This window comes from Labrus mixtus, chromosome 18 (assembly GCF_963584025.1).
Source record: "Labrus mixtus chromosome 18, fLabMix1.1, whole genome shotgun sequence".
NCBI classification, from domain to species: Eukaryota; Metazoa; Chordata; class Actinopteri; order Labriformes; family Labridae; genus Labrus; species Labrus mixtus.
In genome coordinates, this window is record NC_083629.1 from 19,242,664 (window position 1) to 19,269,033 (window position 26,370).

A 26,370-nucleotide genomic window follows, 5' to 3' on the forward strand; every position below is an offset into this window, starting at 1 on the left:
TGTGCTTCTTAAGACAACTTAAAAGAGGCCTGCAGTAAAAATGTTTGTGTGTCTCACCTCCCAGTTGAGCGTTACGCAGGTATTACTGGTGAAGGCGATGAGTGGCGCCCCGCATTGGCCAGGAGGACCTGCTGCAGTCGTCACTTCTGTTGCCTCTGAGTAAGCTCCGAACTAAAAAGAAGAAAGACGTCAAACTTTAAATGAAAAGTCACACCGGGTTACCTGTGTGTGTGTGTGTGTGTGTGTGTGTTTCTGAACGTGTTTTTTGTATGAGCTGTATGAGTTCTGTTTTTTCTTTTTTTGGGTGGTGCATGTTCCTGCTGCTCTCCCTAAGTGTGTGTGCTGTGTTTGTTCCTGCATTTGATCAGCCAGTCTGAGTGCTGATTCACTCCAAGGGCGGATGATCAAACCAATCAAACATTCGCTGAAAACTGTGGAACACTTCTGCAGCCAAACTTAGATGCTGTTAGCGCGCCAGGGACCATCTTACCTAACATGCACTGCCCCTGTGTGCCGTTGTCTTTGTGGGTCTGTGTGTGGCTGCAGGGTAATGACATTTTAATCTGAATTAAGGGGTCTCAAGATTCCTGAACTTCTTTCTCTAAGTAGATTTCATGGTTTTATGAGCCAATAAATGCAGAATTTCATGCTTGTCATATTGAAAATCAGATTTATTTTTCAAAGTGGACTTGTTGATGTCACAGTTCAAACTTGATGATGTTCCTGCTGCGGGGTGCATGTGTGATTCTCACCCCAGCCTCGTTGGCGGCCCTCAGTCTGAAGCTGTACGTGGCACCTGGTAGCAGACTACCCACAGTGCATTGCAGCTCTGACCCATGATACACCTCTTCTGGCTTCGTGTCCCCCTCACTCATCTCCAGACTAAACACACCCTCCTCGCACACTCCCTCGGAGACAGGGGGTTCTGTGAGGCCACAGAGAGAGAGAGAGAGAGAGAGAGAGAGCGAGAGAGAGAGAGGGGAATGATAATCAAACTGTGATTAGAGGACAAATAATCAAAATCATGTGTGGTGGACAGAGAGAACAGCTATGATGATAAACTTTAGGATTTACACGTAATGTGTTTAGTTTTAGATTTCACTCTGGATATTTTTCCAACCGATTCCACAGTCTGCTTCACTTTGGTCTCAGGACAGTTAAAGTAATAAATGAAGGAGACAGCGCGGGGAAACCCTCCGATACATTCTGTCTGACCTTCAGCTCGGGCCAGTAATTGCCTCAGCTCTGGCCAGCTGTTTTAAACGGTTTAAATGTTGAACTTCCCCTGTGTTTCAGGCCAGCAGACTTTTGCCTGCCAACAGATACAACTAATCTGCAATAATGGGGTCGGCATTAAGAGAGTTAAGGCAGATATGAGGCTAGCTTAGGCATTTAATGGGCTACATTGGGGCTCAATTAGGCTGAAACGTGGTTGACTAAGGTCACATTAGAGTTGGGAGAGGAACAAATTAAGCAGCCAGAGGGGAATTTAGTTGCCTAACTTTAAAAAAAATAAAATACACTCTGGTAAATAAAAGTGAAAACAGTGTACATGTTCGTCTGCACTCACCCCATTCTAACTGCACTTCCTTGTGCTTGGCTTTACCCACAATCCTTGGTGGCTGGCAGGGCCCTGGTGGGATGCTTAATGTACGGACCGGGACACTGACTGTGCACTACAAGAGCAGAGAGATATGAAAACATCAGTTATAAAACAGTTTGAACATATTGTACATTTTGCAACATTTTCTAGATTACTGTGTTCCAGGGTATTTTAAGGTCAAGTTGTTTTGAGTGTGTGTGTGTGTGTGTGTGTGTGTGTGTGTGTGTGTGTGTGTGTGTGTGTGTGTGTGTGTGTGTGTGTGTGTGTGTGTGTGTCTTACGGGGCTGTGTCCTCCGGTGGTGATGCTACACACACGTAGGCGATAGAAGGTCCCGGGTGTCAGCCGCTCACACACACATTCTGTTGCTGGGCCGCTGTACGCTACCTCCCACTGACTCGCTGCACGCACAATAAAACACAATTACCCAACCTTACACATACATGAGCATGAGTACATACTGGACACACAACGTGCTGCTTTGTTGTGTAAATGCTGCTCTTAACTAAGTATTTACCATGAAAAACACAACAACATTAACCTATTTAATGCCTGCACAACACGTCATGTGTCACGTTTTTTCTTTTTTTCCATTGATGGATGTGCAATGAGATTCGAAAGGTTTGTTCTCCCTAATGTTACACAAATATCGATCCCGTTTACATCACAGCATGAAACATTTTCTAACTAATAAACACATTAGCAAAGTCTTACTCCTACGTTAAGAAGAGTTAACGTAAACTTGGAAAAAATGTATTCAGAAACTTTTGATAGGAATTTGTTTTCTTAAAGTTACAAAGACAGAAATGTTCCTCACATGACATTTTGATTTTTTTGATCTGTATCCATGAACTTTTCTGAATTGTTTAAAATGTAGTAAATGGTTAGAAAAATTAGATACTTCCTTACACTAATCAGCTGGTTATGAAACTGACGATACTGTACTTACGACATTAATAAAGCTAACAAGACCATCAGCATGAAGATTTATGACTTGAATATTGTGGGGTTTTTTTTAAAAGGCATGAAACCGCTGCTGCAGGGTAGGTGTCACACAAAGGGATTCACAGAAAACTGCAGAAACAGCCTTTGTCTCCAAATTTCTCTCAGCAAAGATTCTCAAAGGTTGAAGGACTTTGTAAAAGTGAGCAGGATGAGTTTTTAGCTCAAAAATACTACAAGATAAGATTTAATTAATTAAAATTTTAAGTCAAGGATGCTGTCTGTTAAAGTTGGTAAATACTGTATCTGCAGCCAGGTTTCAGGGCAGTCAGGAGTTAATATTTTCTTTGCTACTTTTACAAATATTTTAATCCAAAAGAACACAATTGAGGTAAATGCTGATAATAAAGCTAAGAGGTGAATTAACAAATCACACCATTTATATCTCATTAGGCTAATGCACTGGACTGGTAATTACCGGTGTTGCTCAGCAGCATGACAAAAAAAAATTCCCCTCAGTTTTCATGAGCTTTGATCTGTCTATTTCTGTTCTTGGATTCTTAGCGCATATCAAATAAATGCCGACTCAAGAAATCAGTTCCACTATACTGACTGAAAGGAACAAGAGAACATTTGGTGTTCCGCAGTGCACATCTGAGGAAATCTAAACGATGCTGTGCGCTGAATTGATGCTAACAAAGAGTTAATTACGTCCGCTGCTCTTCTTAGGAGAATAAGTGAAGGAAATGGGAGGCATGGAGAGAGGACGGACACCGGGTAGAGAGGACAGATTGTACATTTCAATTCAGTAATGATGGGCTTAGAACAAGCCTTTTAGTAAGCTAAGTGTTAGGACGGATGGATGGAGGGACAGGCGGACATAAGTACCTTCAGAGCATCCCTCGGCGATCTCTAGCAGGTATGTAAGAGCCTCGGAGCCTCCATTGTCCTGGGGAGGATCTGTGGTAGAGAAGTTTTAAATGTGGTTAACTAAACATGTTACATGTAAGCAGATCAAATATCCAAACTGGCCTTAAATACTTCAAGAAAAGTAGTGACATGAATAAAACCAAACCCTTATCAGGACAAAGTTGATACAAAAAAAAACCACATCCCTAAGTTATTAGTTCAGACGTTTTATGACATTTTGAATCCTCATGACCCCAAAGACTTTTTGCTTTAACTCAGTAAATGTCAGAGGATGATTGTTTTTTTCTGGTGAAGTAAAACTATTATTCCCTCAGAGTACCGTTATGAATCTGAAACCAAATCTAACCAACGAAGAAGCTACCAGAATCTAATTCTTTGCATTTATCTTCATTGTTGGGATATTAAAGCACACCCTCAATTGTTCTGTGTTAACACATTTAAACTCCAAGCAAAAGCTCAGCACATAATGAGGGAACACAGTGCTGCTTCATCAATAAAAATGAGCACGCTGACGATAGCGTAGAAAGAAAACATACAGTGTAAAAAGACAATGCTTCATACTCTCAAATCGGTGTGTTTAGAGCTAGAAGTGTCAAATCGAGAGTTACGTGTGTAACTACGGTTCTATGAGTTCTAGATGACCGCCAGAGTTCTCTGTCACTCGGGAATCTTGGCGAGAAGATTCTGTAGGGACGTCTCACGTGATGCCGCGGGCTATTAATGCTACGTCATGCGTCATCCCAGGTCACATGTGACATTGTTGATGTTAAATACTCGACATGCGCGTGCACGAGATAGATATAATCCGGTGTTAAGAGCTGCCTCTGGCGGTCGGGAAGAATGAAACAGAACAGCGATTTTAAGAGTGATTGAGAGACAGAAAGTGGGGCGTGTGCCATGTTTGATGCTTTTCAGAAAGGTTGCTGTGAGTCCTGCAGCAATGACGCAGGACAGATGGATTATAGACTTCTGCTATGAATGCTTCCTCAAATTCATAACACCCCAAAGGAAGCAGTTCTTCAGTGATGTCACTTTGATTCTGCAACAAACTCTGCTAGACGGTCATTTTCTTTATATTAGTTTTCTGTGTTTCTAGCACGTTTTTTTATTATGGTATTTTTATTATAACTCTTTTTTGATAATAATATTTTACGAAGCCCTTCATCAGTGAAAGGAGCTACACCCAAATTCACTTTACGAACCAACTTACTATTTTTTTTTCTATCACTACTTCAAATAAAAGAAAAAAAGAAGAAAAAAGACTCTTTTATAGATTTTGACAACCTTGTAAATTTGGAAACAGCGAAGACTGGGCGGGGAGTGGGTTCTTATGTCTAATTAAAGCTTTTCGTTCTGAACATTTTCACCTTTTAAAGCCGACCACTTTTTGCACTTGGATGAATAATAAAACTTTTGAGACATCTTCCATTAATCAATTAACGAATTCAAAGAACTGTGAAGTCCTGGCTTTCTCGGTGTCAAAGTGCTGACTAATGGACTAAAGCGCATGAGTTTTACTATATTTGATGACTCAGCAAGACATTGTTGAAGCAATGGCTTAAACCATCAGAAGTCATAGAACTTTTAAAAATGTATAAGCCCAAACATTTTCTTTTGACTGCATCAACTTAGAAGTGGGTAAAATCATGTAACATTCAAATGGGCAGTATTTGTTTAAACAACACCTTTAGAAGTAATCACTTAAGTTTCAACTTTAGTCGTGATTTTAATGCTGATTTCTGCAACTGTGCACTTTTCCACCTGCATCTTGCAAAATGGTGTTGTGTCGTGAATTATCTCAATCTCTGCGTTGTATGGTACGTGCACGGGTGCCTTTCTTTACCCCATGTGACTGTAAATCCGTAGGGCGTCGCTGCGGTGACACAGGGTGTAGACGGAGGGCCGGGTTTGTCTGGATTGGTGGTGCAGACCAACACTTCACTGGGACTGCTCTTCCCCTCCACGTTTGATGCGATGAGCTGTGGGGAGGCAAATGGACAGACGGCAACATTAAAGGACGATGACAGGGCAGGTGACAGGAAATAGAAGGAGAGGAGGTGAAGGAGCGTGTAAAGAAATTGATCCAACAAAAGGACAAATAGGACACAAAAGGAGTGAAGATGACAAAAGAGGCCGCTGTTGAATGAGAGAAAGAGCCTTCAGAAAAATCCATCTGTAGTAAAGGAACTGTTCTGATTAATTGGAGCCGTTACTATCCCTCTGGTTCTCTTTGCTCCCTTGCCTTCATTTCTCTTCATTTTATGCCGTCCATTATCCCATCCAATGGAAAATCAATTTTCCCAATGTTCCCACTGGGTGATCATCATAAAAGGTGTTTGTCTGCGGACATGTTTGATGTGGACTTAAAGCTTCTGCTCAGTGAGACTGAGGACATGTGCACGTGTGTGAAAGACTACCGACTTTGAGTTGTTTGCTGTGATTGCATCATTTTACTCTCTGAAGAGTCCGAACACAGGAGTATACTTCACTTTAACGCACAAGGAAACATGCTTCCAGAGATCGGGTACATTTTGATTCAGGATGTCCTCAGAAAATTGAAAAGCTATCTCAGCTCTTAGCGGTGGAGAGCAGTGTTTTCTACAAGCTAAATGGATTGTTGATTGCTCTGTTTCCCTGGTGGTAAAATGCTGTATTCCTCGCTGGAATGATGGGTTTTGTATTAACGCTGAAGTACATGTGGATAGGTTGGTTTCCCTGGAAGCATTTTTACACAAAAAGAGAACATGACTGACGTAAACCTAATGGAAGCTTAGCTTTTTGACGGTTTACTTCTGTGACCTCTAAACATAATATAAATGTTTTTCTTGTATCTTTTACAATTTAATTTAACAGTTTTTATTGAACCCTTAATGTGGCAAACGCAGTTATTTAATTCTGTGAAGATGCTTTTTTTCAACAAGAAAAAATATATATACACTCTAAAGATACGCACACTAGCTTTTAGGAGAGTTGGATGAGATAATGTATACCACTAAATACAAAACAACAGCTATCAAGCTTCAGCACAAATACTTGAAAAAGGGAGGAACAGCTACCTGTGCTCTCGAATATATGAGAAATTACATATGTGATAAATACGGGTAAACAGCTAGCTTAGCTCTATGAAAACGCTGCAAAATACATCAAACATTGTCTCTAATGATCACTTCAACCCGTTAAATTTAGCAGTCAGCTTAGAAATGTAAGTGTATGTAAAAATAAAGTTGTAGTATGACTGAGTTTTCTGGAGCCTTTGTTAAGATAACCGGCTGCTTTGGTTACGATAGCTTTAAAATTAGCATGAAGACATGAGAGCGGTTTGGATTTTCTTTCCTTTTCCAAATAAACGACTATTTCAGATTTTTTTTTTTAACACTGTTTTTTAATGTGCCAGAGATAGCAGGTTAGCTTGAACTCAAAGTAGCAAAGACAAGTTGAACACAGAGGAGCATTTTACCATCACTTACCCTGAATTTATACTGTGTACTCCTCTTCAGGCCTTGTACAGTACAGGTCAAGTTTTCTCCAGTGTACTTCGGATGAAAGTCTGTTCCCTGTGGGTGATACATTGTTTGTTGAGTTTGCATATATGTGAGAATTTTATTTGGCATCTGTTAGCTTCAGTGTACCTGTCTGTTTGCAATGAATGCTGACCCTATCATTTTGTGTGAGTGAGGGGGCAAACAGAGCTTCTTTTAAGTGTCCGTTCTTGCATGTATATATTCCTCAGACTATTCTGAAATGCTTTGTAGGTCGTTGTTATATTCTAAATCTGTATTTTACTAGCTTTCCTAGTTTAGGGTTTGTCTTCTTATTCACTTCCTTTGGGGTTCAAGTGTCTGACTGCTTAGAGTCTGCAAAAACTGAAATTTCCAAAAAAGAAAACGATATGTTCATGTTTACTACGATAGATTATGGAGTTTCTTTAGATTCTAATTTTATTGAAAAGTACCCGTGCAAAATTAATTCGACTAAAATCGTAACTAAAATGTTCAGAGAAATTGAACGTGCGGCACTCACGGTGTGGTCTTCCTGGATCTCAAGTGTGTATTTGAGCTGCTCCTCGCTCGGACTGCCCTCGGGACGCCCCCATTCCAGAGTCACCCAGGACACCCCCGCCCTGACAAGCCGCGGTGCCAAGGGCAAAGCGGGCAGGGTGCCCATGGTGTAAAACACCACTTCTGTGCTGAAGCCACTGCAACACACACAATCATGCACACACATTTCTATTTTATCCACACTTGTGTTTATATTCAAAAATGCTGAGGCAATTTATTGAGTTATTTGAAAATGACTTTCAGGGAAGGGAGGCTGTGCATTTTGAATTACAAACTCAGCAAAGAGGGAGATGCTGCCCTTTTGGATACAAATAAGGGAGAAGACTAGTTTAAGAGTTTCAGGAAGAAGAAAACAAAAAAAAGGATGACCAGCAAAAGAGCTCTGTGAGCCGGGGTTGGGAACGGAAGGTTAACTAACGTGTGATGTCTGGTAAGTAGTTCATGATAACAATCACACCACGAGACAGGGAATCTATGATAATTAATGTATTGCAATCTTATAATCATATAATGATAGATCAGGATGTTTGATTAACTGAAGATAATAAAACGCCCTGAAAAAGTTGAAGTTCTGGATCGATGTATTTACTCACCACAATTTGGTGTCAGTTTCCCCTCTTATCATGCTTCATCCTTTAACTTCTCTTCACCGCTGTCTGACATTATCCTGCTGTCTTCCTATTCTTCTCTATTATCACTTTAACCATTTTTTGTTGGCCAATCAAATTCTGTTCACATCACGTTCTGCCACTCCGAGGAGTCATGAATTAACTGACGCTGTGAATCAACTTGCCAGGAAAATCTATTTAGAGTGCGATATTTAATACTGATATTTGGCACATTGATTTTATTATTGTATCACACAAGTCAGAATGATGATATATTGTTGTATTACATTTTGTCCCACCCCTACTGGGAGATAAGGAAAACATTTTAGAGAAATTAAACATGTGTAGAGAATGTTTTCTCCAGCCCATGTGTCCGTGGCCTCAGACTGAAGAATGCTTTACACTCGCTTTGAGTCTGGTTATAAAGCTGTAGAGCTAGTATCTCCTCCTCCCTCCCCTTGTGACACCCTAACTACTTCAGGCAAGATGCTCCCCACCATATTGACAAAAAGGAGAAAAGAAGAGGAGAGGTAGAGGAAAGGAGAGGAGAGGTGGAGGAGAGGAGGGGAGAGGAGAGGAGAAGAGAACAGAGGAGAGGAGAGGAGAACAGAGGAGAAGAGAACAGAGGAGAGGAGAAGATAAGAAAACAGAAGAGAAGAGAACAGAGGAGAGGTGAAGGAGAGGAGAGGAGAGGAGAACAGAGGAGAGGTGAAGGAGAGGAGAGGAGAGGAGAACAGAACAGAATAGAAGAGAACAGAAGAGAACAGAGGAGAGGTGAAGGAGAGGAGAGGAGAGGAGAGGAGAAGAGAAGAAGAGAGGAGAGGAGAGGAGAGGAGAGGAGAGGAGAACAGAAGAGAAGAGAACAGAAGGGAAGAGAACAGAAGGGAAGAGAACAGAACAAAAGAGGGCAAATGGAGAGAAATGAGAAAGAGGAAAATGACTCATGTCACATGCAGAATAATGGCCCCAGAAGGACTGATGCATGTGTTTCTGTTGATCATTGTGAGGGTATACAGATCACGTAGACACATGTTATGGTAGACACTGAAACTATTTGCTCCCATTAGAAGGTGAAAAATATGGTTGATATATATATATAGATATATAACGATATATATCTTATATAAGATATAAGGGAAGAAAAAAATGTTGATGTGATGACGTGTGCAGTTTTGTGTACTTGTATTTCTAGATAAGGCGACCTTACCTTGTGCCAATATCGTTGTGTGCAGCCACTCTAAACGTGTAGCCGCAGGCGGGGTACAGCCGGGTCAGCTTATAGTGTCTCTGGCTCCCAAAGTAACATTCTCTGAAAACACTGTTCTTCTTTCCCTGCAGGGGAGAGGAGCAGAAAGTGGGATAAGATGAGAACAGAGATGGGATGAGTTGCAACAAAAGTTTTGAAAAATAATACAAAAGGAAATAAATGGACTGGTATAGCTCATTCAATCTCGTCTGACAAGCTCAAAGTTAAGACCCATTAAGTGGCACCTGTGATAGATTAAAGCACTTTTTCTTTTTTAAATAAGGAGAAAAGTTGACAGGTGACGGGTTTACCTCATCCCACTCGAGCAGGTAGTTTGTGATTTTGGATCCGTTGTCGCCTGGGGGCTGTGGAGGACGGCGAAAAATGGAGCGAGTGAGGCAGAAAAGAGACAAGCGAGAGACAGAGAGATTAGCTGAGGATAAAAGAATCTGACACCGAGACAGACGAAATACCTGCCATGTTTTTCATGACTGGCCTCATATCCTGCCTGGGTGACTGATGTCACTCTTTATCTGTGACAGTGTGAGCGGATAAAAATGACTTGTGTGGAAAAAGGGGTCAGAGAGGGCGGAGAGATAGGCTCTGACGTCATTGAAGAATGCCTCAGTGTGAGTTGCTGAAGTCAAGCTAAGAGGGTAAACCAGGTGAAGCTGAATTTTACAATGTATGTTTTTTTTTTCAGTTTGAGATTAGACATAAAAGCCCGGGGACATTTGGGAGGCATTTGCTTGATTTATGCGAAGTTAATGATAATTGTGCCATTAAACTCGACAGAAAAATAAAACGGTTCATGCCCGTACCTTCCACTGTAGGGTGAGGGTGCTCTTGGTGCGATGGGAGAGTTTCGGGGCTAATGGGACGTCGGGGACGCTGCAGTGTGTGGTGAACGAACCGGCCTCTGAACACGAGCCTCGAACCGAGTTGTACATTGCAGACACCCTGCAGGAGAGACGCGACACATTACATTTAAAAAAAAAAATACACACATCTATATGAAGGTAGTATCTGAATACGGAGGAAAAAACACAAACCTAACACAGGGCATCATATCACCCAGGAAGTACAGGACAAAGAAAACACATCCTTACCGTACATGGTAGTCTGTCGCTGGCCTTAGGTCCTTCACAAGATACTCCAATTCTTCCCCACTGAGATACACAAACGAAGTCAAACAGGTGTACTCTGCATGTGTCCTTAGGTGTAATATTTTGCCAGTGGGGTGTGTTTCCTACCTGTATATTGGGCGATACTTTCCGTCTCGTCCCTTGTCTGAGAGAGAGACCTCGAAGGAGCAGGAGACAGGCATCCCGTTACCATGCCTGTTCACCAGCCCTGCCGGGGGGGCCCAGGAGAGTCGTGCAGCCCGCGCCTGCACATTGGACACCTGTACCACATACACACACACACAAATATTTGTGTTCAAATGAATGTTGCAGTAGAAACATCAGAAACATAAAATAAAAAAAATCAAATCCTTTCTATCAAAGTTGTATGTTTTGCTTCAACTTTGAATGGACATTTACTATGTTTCTTCTTTATCGTTGTCTATATGTCTGTGAATTTATCTGACTGTGAATATTTGTAAGAATCATAGAAGTGTCAACTAAAACCATTAACCGGAGTACCCTGCTCTTAATGGCTCTGGAAAATCCATTTCGGGGACACAAAAATTCAAAAAAAGCAAACAGAACAGAAAGAAAGAAATGTTTCTGTGTTTCTTTCTGTGTTGCTCCTGCAAGTGTGTGCATGTTTATGCAGGCTCTACTCGCTGCTCGTGGTGGGTGAGCTAATCTAGCATGATTTAGCACAGTCTGCATTTATTCCAGACTCCACTTCCACCGCTGAATAGGCGATGAATGCGCCTTCAGGGCACCACAAACCACAACCATGCCTCGACTGTGTTCGAGGAACACAGACAGGAAAGGACAAATAGACAGACATGCCCTTTTTTTAGTCAGAGTTCCGATCATAATGATTAGAGTATTGTGAGATCACGTCAATGTTTCCACTCGCGGAGAACATCTATTTAAGTAAGTTCACTTTCTTTATCAATAACTCCTCTGATTATACATACACTGTGGATATATTAACATGAAGCAAGCTTTTAAACCACTGCTGGATTTGAAAAACAGCAAAGAAGAGAAAGCAAAAATTATGCATATTCTTTTATATTCTTTAAATTGTAAATAAATTCCCAGCATTTCAATTTTATAAGACAGGTAAATGGTAAATGGACTCGAGCTTGAATAGCACTTTTCTAGTCTACCCATTCACACCAGATTCACACACTGATGTACCGATATACAATCTGCTAACTAAATAGCTGATCTAGCTGAGATGTTGAGATGTTTTTTAACCTGTTATTTGATGCCGTTTCAGTTTAACAAGAGTGCAGACTCGAGCAAAGGAATCAGTTTGAAATGACTTTTGACTTAAATGTAATTCGCAGAGCTCTTTCTTGTTAGAATGGAATCAGTCTGTGTAATTTGTGCAAGGACAGGGGGAAAAAAAATGAGCCAAAAAAGCAACCTGTTCAGTACACAACATATTGAGACCAATCAAATCTTATAAACGTGTTAATATAACCAGCGCCGTTAGAAGCACCGAGGCCTTGGAGGGGGGAAAACTTGTTTTCTTGCCGTATTTTAATTGAGATGAACAAAAAGCTGATTTTTAACTGGATCATTCTCTCAAATAGCATTTAAGTCTGCAACACCTGCTTCCATGTCTGTAGTGAACGGTTCACTGCTGAATCCATCAAGAGACACATTCACTACTCCAGAAGTGACTGCAAAGCTTCACGTCCCTATATGTCGTACATCTATACCCAAGCACTGCCTCCTCCTTGAAGGCATTCAGGAAATGGAGGGTGATATTATAAGACAGGCTCATTCTGCAGCTAATGACGCAAAAATAGCATCTAATGGCACATAGGCAGTCCTCATTATTATTATTATCCTCTTATCTTCTCTTCTCCTCTTCCAATTTTTTATTCTTTACAGTTTTGACTCTGATAATCTATAAAAGGAAGTATTAGTGGTTCAGAGAAACAAGAAAACCACTAACGTGTATCCCAAAACTCGTATGTGGCCTCTTTTCATGTCCCGCCGTCCCTCTTCTTACACTCTTCCTTTCTCTGCCTCTCATCACTCGGTCAGAAATGGACAAACCTGTTGACCTTTGATGTGATCAATTTATCTGTCCCCCCAAAAACAAAGCTCGTTCATTTGGGAGGGAGAAAAAGCTGTTTGTGTTTACAGTTTTTTTTTCTCATGCTGCTTCAGAGGGGTCTAGTATGGGGAAGTGAAGTGTTTGGATGAGTAGATGCTGCCCTCATGTGGCCAGGATGAGCACTGCTTTAATGGCAATTAACCTTTCCTCAGATTGTTACTGACGACCTTAAAATGGCTTTTTAATTAAACTCTCAGTTTAACGAGACACTAGAGTTATTGTGTTTCAGTGTATGCATCTGATTAGTTTGGTAATCACAGACTATATGGACAAAACATGAACACTCATGTTAGATATGACTGAACCAGACAGGAGGTGATTGATGAACATGATTAAAAGTAAGGCAGGTTTGGTCTTTTTGTGTGTGTGTGTGTGTGTGTGTGTGTGTGTGTGTGTGTGTGTGTGTGTGTGTGTGTGTGTGTGTGTGTGTGTGTGTGTGTGTGTGTAGTCCTGGGAGGCGTTGTGCATACCAACCTGTGGTTTGTCGATTGTAGACAGCATGTCTTGGACTCGTTTCCCCTCTGAATCATGATCTGAGGACACAGAGAGGAAAAAAGTAATTATCAAAAACTAACCACAGGAGTGACTTTATGCATTATCAAGAGAGAGACAGAGAGAGAGAGAGAGAGAGAGAGAGACTGGCACAGTGTATGTGATTTTCAGAGAGAGATAAGAGGGTATTTGTAAAAAGTGTGAAGTCGTAACTTGAGATGAAAGAGATGAAAAATTCCATAATTCCAAACTTCAAAACCGATGCGAATAAGTCATATGGGCATTTCTGTTAAGAACAATTGTTTTTCAGTGGGTTTCTCTGAAGCCATTTTACTGTGATAACAAAGAGCTCTTATTTATTTAGGGTCAGCCAAGGTTGGCATCCAGACGGTCAAAAATTCAGCTCAAAAGCATTTAAACTTTTTGATCCTCGCTAATCTTTTCTTTAATTAGATTCCATCAGAACAGCAATTAAGTCATGTGCAAAAACAAGTAACAAGCCAAAAAATAAAGTAAAAACAGAGTCTGAAAAAAAGTGTGTTTTCCAGCATTGTGATGCAACTGTTGTTTTTCTTCAGGTACAAGTCATCTCATCGAATCATGATGAACACGGCCCGAGGAAAAGAAAACGCTAAATTATCCAGCGTTCCACAGAAAAGCATTAGTCATGAATTCCTGACCTTGAGGAAATATTACGAGAATCACCCGAATTAAAAAAAAAAAAAAAAAAATGAGTCATTTTCCAATGTGACTACTCTGTTCATACGAGCTCTTGATTACCTTTGCAGGCATTAGTCCATAGAAATCATTTTACAATCATTCTTATGTATCATTTTCAATCAACTGTCCCCACACCTGTGGATATTTAGCCGAGGATAATGTGACGTCAGCTGTGTGTGTTGTTAAAGCTCCGTGGTACAGCCTGTTCTGCATGACATTATCCTCAGGACAAAGCCATGTGTATAGAATGACCGTGTGGTTATATGAAGCCGCTGCTCCTGGATCTCACTCTACAAGCCTCAATAAGGATACAGATTTATTTCTAAGACATTTTTCAGCAGTTCTGTTGTTAATTCACTTCTCTTTATTTAGATCTGTAATATTTAACAAAAATGTCACAAGTTCAATATTGGTGAAGTGCAATATATGTCATTTGTATTTGTCACTGGTATGTGCTTCTCTTTTTTCAAATGTGGATTTATTTTTGTACGTTTTTATTGTTTTTTTTTATATTTATAAATATCACTGTAAAAGCAGCTAGTTGTGTGCAGTACTCCAGTCCAAGACACATTTTCCTACCGGGACAGTGAGACGTGCATTCGTATCGTTTTGTTTCGTATCGCATTGTTTAGTATCGCATCTTATCGTGTTGTTTCATATTGTATCCTGTAAAATAATTCACTTTTATTTGCAGTTGGAGTGTTTCAGACTCTACTTTGAGAGACTCTGACATGAAGGCTTTTCTGTGACAATTATTTACAATGATTTATGATCTGAAGTTAGAAAGTTCATGAAATATATATTTTTTAATCAAATTCAGCAGTAGTACTTTTCAATCTGCCAACAAATCAACAACAGGAACACACAGACACACAGGTACACACACACACACACACACACACACACATATACACGTAGTATAAACATAAGCACAAAAACACTATGTACAGGTCTGGTCCAGTGATAGCGTGTCTAACAGTGAAATATGAAACACTCGGGGTAATTATCAGGACGATGCATGAAAGTGTGTGTGTGTGTGTGTGTGTGTGTGTGTGTGTGTGTGTGTGTGTGTGTGTGTGTGTGTGTACACATGTGGGAGTCTTTCCCCCCTGTGTGATCCCAGCAGATGATGTTTTTCCGACCAGAGGAGGCCTGCTTTCTCCATCTGAGTCTTACCACTGTAAATCACGCAGGATGTGTGTGTGTGTGTGTGTGTGTGTGTGTGTGTGTGTGTGTCTGTGGAGAGAGAGGGTCAGTAAGAGTGTGTGTGGGGGTCAGCGATATAAGAAGTCTCTTAAACCCAGTCGCTTTGGTGAGTGTGTTAAACTGGTACACAACTGAGTATGACTCCCGGCAAATACACACCTATGATCACACACACTATACAAGTGCATATGTTTTTGTTTCTAATAAATCTGTGGAGCATGTGATGAATGAGAGACTGTGTGTGTGTGTGTGTGTGTGTGTGTGTGTGTGCGACTAAGTGTGTGTGTATAGGTTGCTCTGACAGGCTCCGAGGAGGAGAGGGCCTTACTGTGCCTGGGGGTACACTTATGAGTCATGGCAACAGTGATGTCATGGAAGCACAACCTCAACTTGACCTCTCTGCATGTGTGTGTGTGTGTGTGTGTGTGTGTGTGTGTGTGTGTGTGTGTGTGTGTGTTAGAATAAAAAAAACGGTAAAGGCAGCGTTTGTTTGTGTGTGTGTGTGTGTGTGTGTGTGTGTGTGTGTGTGTGTGTGTGTGTGTGTGTGTGTGTGTGTGTGTGTGTGTGTGTGTGTGTGTGCACAGGTGTCAGGTTTCAGGGTGATGGTTGACAGGAGGAGGCGAGTTAAGCTGCTGTGTTTGCATGAGCGTGTGTAAATGTCAGTGCGTTTGCATGTGTATGAGAAGAGTTCAACAGGTGAAGCACACATTCTGCATCACTTCTAGACACATTGGCACATTAATGACTTTTTTTTCTTCTTCTTCTTCTTGTAAACACACACACACACTCGTCCCCTTTCATCCACTTGAACGCCAATGAACTTTTTTTTCCCTCTTTGAACGGAATTAAGGCAGAGTCAGACACGCAGCTCCAGACATGAACAGCTCTTGTCAGCTAACGGGCTGACCCAGCTTAATCCCCCCCCCCCATTCATCACAGCTGAGTGCAAAAGGGAGAATATCTGCCTGTTAAATGCAGACGTCTTGTAGCTACTTGCCCGATGTGGCTAACACAAGAAAAAGAGGTGGAATTCCATGACAGCATGATTTTCAGCTGTCACTTACAGCAAACAGCAGCTGTTAAAAATCAAACATTATCGACCTCTGAATAACTGCTTCTCTGGAGGTTCATGGAAGATACTGAATATGTTTTTCAGCTCTTAAACTATCAACTGTTTTACTTCATCGTTGGTCAGATATGTCTATGCGTAAAGTAGGGTCAGTAAGAGGTCGGAAATTACATTAAACACTCCTATATATGATATATACTGTATCATATATCATGTGCTTACAGTGCTGTACACAACTGTTGATTATAGAGGTTGACCACTTGAGAATGAACTCTTGGTGCATCCGGTGAAAATATTAAAATCTCAGTCTACATATTGAGCATTGCAAAGAAACAAGCTTGTCGATTTCCCTCATTTCACATTTTGTGCTGAGCTAAGCTAAGCTAACCCCTTATAGGCGAATACATATGAAACTCATGTACAAGAAAATTTGTTCTCTAATATTCAACCCTTTAAAAACAAGTTTATATTCTTTATTTTGCCTTGAGGCTCATTATTTCTCAACAGCTGAGTCCCGACCATAATGGCGCCCAGGTTAAGGTTATAAAATTAACTTGAACAACCCTGAATTGAAGGACGACATTATGCAACCGCGTAGAGCCCAAACAAATCAACTCTGAACCAGACAGCCTAAAAGAAAGTTGGCTAACCCACAAACTGTGACAGAAGTGAGAGATTTATTTAATATTTCAGTGGACCTGTAATAAGGTTTGAAAAACACTCCTGCTTTACCTCAGCGCTGAGTGTTATGACTCGCTGTGGTCGTCCAGTCCAGCTGTTTTAGCGTTTAATAAAAAGTGCGACCACAAAGAGTCGATGGTGACGGCCGAAGCAGAAACTGAATCTCTTCCCAGTGTTACTTCAGATACACACACACACACACACACACGTAAATACACACTGTCCTCACTGTCCCTCACCTCCTCTCTTTTCTGTTTATGTGCCGCCCACGCACCCTTACTTCCTCTCCTCGTCTGACCTCACATCCTGTCTGTGTCTGACCGCCTGTGTTTGATTACTGAGGACAGCCAGACGGAGCGAGGGAGCGCAACGGAGAGCAGGAAAAGAAGAGGAATGAGGAGTTGAGGGGGGGGGGGGGAGCAGGAGCAGCAGGGTGAGCCAAAAACAGGCGAGAAGGGGATTTAGAGGAAGAAAGAGAGACAGTGAAGGACAGACTGCTGCGAGAGAGGACGGGCAAGAGGAGTCTGGGTAAGAGATTAGGTACAAAAACACAAGGAAATTGAGAGACAAAGAGCGAGCCAGGGATCAACAGAGAGGAGGGGAAAAGACGAGATGAAACAAGAGACGGAGGAGAGGACTTGGGTAGATGTGAGGCAAGGATTACACTAACTTCAGTGACATCATCAGTAGGCGCGGGGCACGACGCCCACAGAGAAGTCACCGACTTCTCTTACAAAACAATTGAACTACGTTTTAGTGAGACAACTTTCTCCCTGGAGTTACTTGTTCCTGCTGCCTGATCGGCAACTACAGTGACAAAAGGACTACGGCTGTGCGACGCTAATTTGCTCTTAAATAGGCTTTTATTTTGCAGACAAGCGTAGGAGTCACAAGCGCGACAATATTGTCATCCAGCTGTAAAAGGAAAGACGAGTGTTTATTTCTGCTCGTTTAACTTCCAAATGTTTCATCCGTTTCCTTTAAAGAACCGTGCGAACTGTGAGCGGCAAAAACACACACACACACACACACACACACACTATTTTAAGCTGTGTTACCTCCGACCAAGTTTCTATTTTAGAGTTGCAGTTGACGTCCGTCCAAACATATTTATCTGGCGTCAGGCATCACCTATGATTTTTTTTTTTATCAAAGACGTAGATTTTTCTCAAACGCAGTTGCTCATCTTTCGCACTTTTGAACTCAAACAGAAGAGTTGCTTGTCTATGCCAGCCTTTGAAGAGCTCCAACTTCAAGTCAATGAAAAAAATTGACTTTCTTCCAAAACTCTGGACACCTACAATATCTCCCCCTCTCCTCAAATGCAATTTAAAGCACTTTTTTTTTTTTTTTTACAAACATAATTTCTGCAAAGCTTCCTCTGTTCTCTAAGGGTTTCTCCTTGCTCCACTTCTCCTTCCTCAAAATGCGCAGACGACGCATTTCAACGTCACACACCCACACACTTTAAAATTAGTAATGTCACTGGCAAATAGAGTTACAGTACAACTGAGTCACTTTGACAGTGAGGAGGTTGCATTCCTCCTGCATGACGGCCTGTTAGCTCTTAGACGCAGCCTGTCTGCAACTGGGACAAAAAAAGACCTTTAAGGCTGAGAGAAAAAAATGTGAAAAATGTGGCAACGGCCGCTCACTCAGCCCCCGCTCAGCACACATACCGGGCTGCAGGGTTTGTGTGTGTGTGTGTGTGTGTGTGTGTGTGTGTGGTTAAAAGGGAACAAAGTGAGATATGATGCCCACAAGAAGCCTCTAATCAGGGAGAACAAAGGAAAGTAACGGACTCTCGGCTGAAAGGAAATTGAGGTAGGGCAACAAAGGTGTGGAGATGAAGGGGAGAGCAGACGGAGGAGGAAAGAGGGGAAGAAGAGGGGACAGGAGAAGAAAGAGGGAAATGGAGGTAGAGAGGGGCCAGACCTCGGATTCCACACTATTATCATCTGCTGCATAGTGAGCATTCCATCTGCTCAACAGCTGGGCTACACACACAACCACACACACACACAACCACACACACACACACACACACACACACACACACACACACACACAAGGCAGAGAAGTCGTTGGGACATGCCTGAAATTATGGTTGTCATGGTGAAGGTTTGGTTCTCATGGCCAGAGCCCTAATCGTTTATAAAGGGGATTAGAGGGAGAGACAGACCAAGAGACTGGCACAGGAAAATGAACAAGAAACAAGAGGAGCAGAGAAAATGGGAAGCAAAAATCTGAGTCAAAATTCAACAATAATAAAACTCCAAATCAGACAGAGAGAGACGGACATGCTAATAAGAACTTTGGTTTGGTTATCCTTCTGGAGAAATCTGATTTATTGGACTTAATGTTAATGAGAAATCCAGTTTCCCTAATCAGGGGAAGTTATCACGGCTTGATTTCTGCAAGACAAACCTGACTTTTCCCATTTCTCAAAGCCTTCATGTGCATGACAACATGTATTAAAGTAGTTATAGCAGAGAGGGTAAGAAACATGATTTCTGCAAACTTAACCTACACTAAAATAAATGAGGCTCAGTTTGGAGGCCTTCAATTACATTCTCCGATTCACTGCCATGACTGAATGTCCCTCAATAGCTGGGTTTCATGTGTGCATGTAAATGTAGACGCAGAGACACAGAGAGACCTTGTCCACTGCAGCGCTCTCACCATGGAGAGAGATGAGCATCTCCACTTGCCAAGCGACACATAAACTCTCTCCGCTTTTCCTAGAAGAGCACGAATGTGTGCGCATGTATGCACATGTGTGTTTATGTAAGTGTGTATGTGCAGCGAAACAGCACAGCGACCTGGCCAGGCAGTGAAGGATTATGGGGGATGAGTTTCTCAGAACCCTGACCCCATCCAACCCTGCTCAGCCAGAAAAAGTCTTGAGAGAGAGAGAGAGAGAGAGAGATTGAAGACTGGCAGACGGGGTGGAAGACAAATTCACAGACGGAGAGACTGCAGAGGCAGAAAGAAAGATTGACAGTGGTTGAAAAATGGAGAAAGGCTACAAAACACCAGTGCAGACAGATGGGAAGACTGGGACAGAGGAGTCTACGTCTGAATGATTGCTGAAGAAATGCTAATTGGCCTGTTTGGTTGTGGATTACCACACATCCACCTCTAGCTGGCAATATAAAAAAAAAGCTTTTTCATCCTCTTATGTGCCTTAAATTTAAAAAGAATCATGTGGATAAGGGAAATAACATTGATATGTGACTTCTTGTCCAATGCATGCAAAATGCCAACAATGAATATACTGATACCATCATATCATTTTAATCTTCTTTGTGTTGCCAACTGTAAGAAAGACTCCTGCCTGAATAGACAGACCTCACATTGTATCTTTATTTTCACAGTTATCAGATTTACAAATTGAAAAATATTAAGCGACAGAGGCCAAATAAAACTTACCAGGCGTTTGAGTTGATATATATTCTGTTTGTTACTCAAAATTAGTTATTGATTCGTTGGTTCAATGACCAAATGTGATTAGTAAATAAGTCAGAAGATTCATATTCCTACATGGATTTAACAGAGCTGAGTGATTGTCATTCAGATATATGTTTACATGACATAAACTACATTGTATAATGTATATGTAAGACTTGCAGAAAGTTTCACAATGCATTCATAATTTCTTTGCAATCAATGTACTAGAGGGAGCAGCAGCCCTGCTATAAATCAGTGATTAATCATTAAGTGGTTATGAATTTAAACGCAAAGAAGAAAGTGGTATTTTTCTCATAAGCAGCGTCAATAAAGTTTTCTAATACTTATTATGCCACAGAAACGTTAATTAAGACCCATCAGTTTGATCAATTTACATAATAAGAATTGCCCAGCTTATTTTCTGACAAGCTGTTTGTGACAGGATATTAAGCTGGTACTATCAGTAAGTGCCCGTTTGAGCAGAAGTGACTGGAGTACTTATTAATAGGAGAGGCAGATAATTAGCATCCAGTCAAAACTTTGTGTAATCATGCTTCATTTGTGCATTTTGTCTGTTCGATTGATTTTTAAGTTAAGATTCAAAGTTTAAAAGTTGATTTCAATGCAGAAATAGAAATGTGTATTATTATGTAACCTAGTTGTGTTTAACACCGTGCAGTTGGGTGCTGTAGTTTGATAATGTAGCCAGTTTATCGCTTGTATCACAAGGTTCATTCAGCTGTAAAGCTGGAAATGTCTGCTGTACTCATTGTGATTGGCGAGAACTACCTCCCCTTCTAATCCCTCCAGTCCTGTTACGTGATATCAGCGGGAAAGACATTCCTCTGCTGGTAAAGCCATCCCTTGTTCTCTCGTTTTCTGTACATCCCCTTTTATTTCTGCCGCGTTTATCCCCCAGTTCCTGTCCTTCACTTCTCTGCTTTCCTATTTCCTTTCGTTCTTTTTCTCTACATTTCCTCTTCTAGTCTCTTTCTTCCACTCCACTGCCCTCCATCTTGCCCGACAAACATGGCCGTATTTGGGTTTGTGGGAAGGGGATCGGAGTGTGTGGGTGTGGGTGGGGTGGGGTGGGTTGGGGGCTGAGATTATCACCATGGCGATCCACATCAAAACAGTCCACTAAGGGATGGGTGGGAGAGTGTTCGCACATTTCCAGTCCTGTTAGAGCAGGAGGAGGGTCGTGAGGAGGATGTTAATATAAGGGCTGAGTCATGAGTCGGTCAAAGGCTACCAGAGCTAACAAGGGTGACATCACCAAAACATTACAGGACGTTGTGCTTTTATAAGCCGCCTTATAACGCTGTCATTGTTCTAAAATTGTCAGTTCATTGGTGCTGAAATTTAATTAGTAGGAAACTCTGTAAGGGTCAAGTATAACACAGCGCAGAAAGCAAACCCTGCATCCTTAACAAAGAAGAACACACTGGTGTCATCTGCATAGAAAAGAGTTTCTTATTTACAGTATAATACTGTTTTTTGTCACCTGATGTTTTCAACTCCTTTGTACTCATTACTTAAAACATATTTTCTAATGAATTTTAACTATTTTATTCAACTGTCTAATAACGCAGCCTTTATAGATGAGTTTATGAGTTGCAACTTGTGTTTAAATCTAACATAACTTATTTTTATTTCCAGGCTTTTACTGATACTTAATTATACACGTCTGAGATCCTTTGACCAATGACAGGGAAAACCTTTTTTACCACAAATTACGCCATTAGTTGATAAATCGTTTAACCAAAAAAAAAAAAGGTGCCTTATAAGACAATGGCACCCACAATGCTCATGCTGCTTTCTCCTTAATAAAAGTTAGGTTTGTTACTAACTGTGCTGCTGAAGGATAACTTGTCGTCACTGCATATCTTTCCACTGTATCTTAATATCATCTGTTTGAAGTTGTTCTTGTTTCACCAACGCCATTCACTTAAACTCTTCCGTATCGCATTACTTTTCGTAATATTTAGACTTTTTGCTGCAACTCAAAAATATGTTTATTTGCCTCTTCCACTGATACCTCTACTGCATGTGGTATCTTAAGGAAAGCACAAATAAAGTGGAGAGTAATTTCTCACAGTACATTTTTCCTGGTGAATATCTTCTTGTTCAGGTTGTTGAAAGTGTACTTGTGCTGGTACTGTAATAAGATGGTATTAAGACTGGCAAAAGTCAGAAAAAGAAAGGAAACTGACTTTAACATGACAGGTGAAGATGAATTGTATATAAATATGACACCATCGTTACATACAGTTGACAGACGATTAAATCCTAGTCAGGTTATCCATGTTTCCAAACATCCTTTTTGGCAGATTGTCATTGTGTTTGGCAAGAACGGAAAATCTTTAGAAATTTATTTGGTTTAGAGTCACTATGTCAACACTGATGATACATGAATTGTTTTCCTTTATTTTCGTTGCTAAGATGATTGTGCAACTGAAAATTGAACTCCTTTGAGATTTTAAAAAGCACATCAGGAAAAAAAAAAAAAAAAAAGATATACAATTTTAAGCTATAGAGAACGTTTAAGTTAAAAGTTTCCTCTACATTTACAACACTTGGGAATGACGTAGAATCAAAGATGGAGGCCTTGAGGGTGCTGGCCCATATGTTACTGCTGAATTCCCAGTTTTCTCGGAGTGAGAGACAGGATCTGTGGTGGTGATGATGCAGAGCCAAGATGGAGGAACAGTGGGGACGGGGCCCACATCTGTTTCTGCTCAGCAAGCTGCACAGTTCTAAGGAAAACGGGCCTGTGGAGCTGACTTTAGTGGGGAATGGACACTGTGCTCGCCAAGTCAGCCTGCTGCCTTACTGGCACTGGGGCAATAGCCACACACACACACACACACACACACACATAGAGCAAGGGCATCAAGGGCAAAGCGTGGGCGGCCGTGTGTGTGTGTGTATATGTGTGTGTGTGTGTGTGTGGTATTCAGGGTTGGACCGTACTCGGATGCGTCGAGCCAAGCAGCAACTTAGTCGGAATGTTTGTACTCTGCTCTTAAACTCTCCGTCTCTCTCTGTCTTTTCATTTCTCCGTTCTCTGTGATGTCGGACGTCTGCTTCTTCTTTTTTTTCCCCCTCTTAACAAAACCTCTCTATCCATCCCTCCCTCCTCTCTCTCTCATCTGTCCTTCAAATCTGCATTCCTCTGCCCTCCCTCTTCCTCCGCTACCTCCCGCCAATCCTCTGGACCCTCATGCTCTGATTGTTTTACAGGAAGCCCAGTCACGGGGTGTTTGTGCATACGTCTGAGTGTGAGAGTGTGTGTAGGTGTGTGTGTGTGTGTGTGTGTGTGTGTGTGTGTGTGTGTGTGTGTGTGTGTGTGTGTGTGTGTGTGTGTGTGTGTCGTGTGGTATATATCTAGCTGACTCAGCCTGATCTCCAGCCCAGTACTGAGATCCTGGCAGACCAGAACAGACAACAGACGACACACTGACATGCTCCTGTCTGTCATGTGTGTTATTGTGTGTTTGAGTGCAACAGAATGTGCAACATGAAACTGTTAAACTCAAACGCTGAGCTGTTGACATTACTCGTCTTTTCCTGCTTTGGCGCACATCTAATAAGACTCTCTGTTTACATGTAAGCCTGGAGTGTGTTTGAGTGTGTGTGTGTGTGTGTGTGCTCTAAGAAGCAGTGCACACTAACTCCTCTGTGCATATGTTTTGTATCTGTATATGACCATATTTGTGCAAACCGTCTATTTAAGTATACATGTGCAGGTTTAAAAGCATTTCAGTATGTGACTAATAATGTTTTCTCGCTTACATCTAGTGCTGTCTCACCATTATAAAATTCTGTTTTATCAGCACATGTTAATAGAGATCATGTTGTCCCTGGAACAATACTTGTTAAAAGGATAGAAAAGGACAACAACAGCGTGTCTCCATGACAACTGGCAGCATGTTCAGTGGACTTTGTGATACAAAAAAAAATGTTGCTTAGGAACTTTTTATTCAGTGAGCAAAGCAAACTAAGTTTCTCTCATCTCTGTTGGCATAAGGAATATATCTCAACAGCAGAAATCCAAAATCTACACTGACTAAAGAGGGGGAAACAGCCCAAAAACACTTCTAGCAAAAGAAACAGCCTGCAAGTTTTCAAACAATGCAAATTTAAAAACAGATGCAATTATCTACAAAAAGATTTATACTTAGTCACTCTAAAATAAGCACATTAAAACGATTTAAAAATTTAAAAAATGTTCGATAAGCATTAATATACAGCTGCATGATAATGTTGTCAACTTCTCAACAACTAAGTTCTTTGTAGATTATTTGCATACAGCTAAGATTTTACAAACATCTCATGGATTTAGGAAACAGGCGTACACCCACAGCTGGCCCATATGTATATTACCTCTGATCTGACGCCATGCTGAGAGGGATTGAAGCAATTTTTATGAGGAGGGTAAATTTAAAGAGGCGTTTGACAGCTACAAAGAGCGAGTGGATGACCTAATGTGTCTCTTTATGCTTTTTCTGTCATCACTTCTGCAGAAGAACACGTTTTATATGTGTGTGTATTTGTGGATAAATGAGATATTCTGCTCTTTTTAATAACTCGGGCGTACAGCTGATGTGTTAAAAGACATTTCATGAAAGAGGAGCAGCGTCCTCATGTCTTTGCTAAAAGCACTTTTTATACGTGTGTGTGTGTGTGTGTGTGTGTGTGTGTGTGAGATAAGGCGGTGGTGTCTGAATCTTAGCTCAAAGGTTTCCTTCATCTCAAGCAGGGCCCTACAGGTATGTGCCTCTCCTCCCCCTCCTGTCTCCCCTCTCAACCTCACCCCCCCACCCCCACCTGTGGCTCAGCCTCCACCAACAAGGCTGGTATTGTAGCGAGGGTAAAATGATAGCGCTCAGGGACGGGTTCAGCTATGTGGTTACCCAGACAACCCCTCTTGCGCCCCCCCCCCCCCCCCCTCCCTCCACACCTTCCCACCTCAACACCCCTCCCCCCAAATGGATCCCTTCACCCCAGTGAGGCTGCATGCATCCATTCATTTTTTTTTTGTAGGTGACTTTCTTTGAGATACAAAAATGAGAAAGAGGAGGGACGAAAGGTGTCTTTTATCTGGCCTGCCTGAATGCTGAGGAGGACTGAGGCTGAAGCAGACATAATGAAAGGGGGGGGGGGGGGGGGGGTCAGCAAGGACAGATGGAATATGGAAAGGGAATGAGACCCTGCACTGATAGCCAAAAATGTAAGAAATGAAAGAACCACATCTTTTAGATTCGTCAATTCCTGTCCTTGTGTGTATGTTGCGTCTGCAGTGCTGTTTTGTGTCCTTGTTCATCAAATATATTTATGAAGAAAACCTTCCAACACACTGTGAAGCGAGTGCCAAATCAGCTTTTTTTTTTTTTTTTGTGAGGGTCTGACCTACCTTGTGTGTGTGCGTCTGGTTCACTGTTTCGTGGACTGCTGCGGAGTCGTCTCTCCGGCTTCTTCCCACCTGGGCTGCCGACTCCGCCCCCCGACCCCACTGACCCGAGCGACGGGGCGTGTGATTTGTTGCTGCGTCACAAAGAAATGTGTAACATGTTAGTCACAATAAAACTTGTAATCTTGCATTTCAATATTCCATTCAGACTCAAGACCAGATAAAGTTTCTACTGCAGGGATCGAACCACTTGAGATTTTATAGACTTTAAAAAACTAAAAAAAAACAACCTTGATTGTACTGATACAACTTTTTCTGATACAACACCTCATCTCAGTGTCATGATAAAAAAAAACAGTGCTATCCCTTTTCCCAAACATTTTAAGACTCTGTGTGGAGAGTTTTGAGTACATTTGAAGTCAGGGATGCTGTGGCACAGTTACTGATAGCAGAAACAAATAACTACATAAATATAAGAAAATATAAGTAATGTGGATCAGTCAAGTCGGGGCTTATACCTAATTGTTCCTGATTAAATCAGCATCATTGCTGACATCGCGTTGGCAGACTAAAGCAGCTATTATAGCAACCACATGAATGTGTGTAATTGATTTAAAAGTTAAAAGTGTTCAAAAACAAAAATCACTGTTTCTCAGGAGGGATTTGTTGTTCGGCATACCACAATGAAAAAGTAACTTTAAA

General features: G+C 41.4%; 1 protein-coding gene across 2 annotated transcripts in view; it reads right to left on the reverse strand.

Moving 5' to 3' along the window:
* Positions 1-26,370, reverse strand: part of fndc3ba (fibronectin type III domain containing 3Ba) — a 102,695-nt gene that overhangs the window by 23,448 nt on the left and 52,877 nt on the right. For both annotated transcript variants that reach the window (XM_061063356.1, XM_061063357.1), the window contains exons 7-21: positions 25,672-25,802; positions 13,112-13,170; positions 10,639-10,790; positions 10,495-10,554; positions 10,207-10,345; positions 9,697-9,750; positions 9,347-9,471; positions 7,494-7,668; positions 6,941-7,027; positions 5,317-5,452; positions 3,432-3,503; positions 1,884-2,002; positions 1,571-1,676; positions 753-925; positions 58-171 (exon numbers count right to left, since the gene is read on the reverse strand). In XM_061063356.1, coding sequence (XP_060919339.1) covers positions 58-171; positions 753-925; positions 1,571-1,676; positions 1,884-2,002; positions 3,432-3,503; positions 5,317-5,452; positions 6,941-7,027; positions 7,494-7,668; positions 9,347-9,471; positions 9,697-9,750; positions 10,207-10,345; positions 10,495-10,554; positions 10,639-10,790; positions 13,112-13,170; positions 25,672-25,802 — 1,702 coding nt within the window. The remainder of the gene's footprint in view (positions 1-57; positions 172-752; positions 926-1,570; positions 1,677-1,883; positions 2,003-3,431; positions 3,504-5,316; positions 5,453-6,940; positions 7,028-7,493; positions 7,669-9,346; positions 9,472-9,696; positions 9,751-10,206; positions 10,346-10,494; positions 10,555-10,638; positions 10,791-13,111; positions 13,171-25,671; positions 25,803-26,370) is intronic.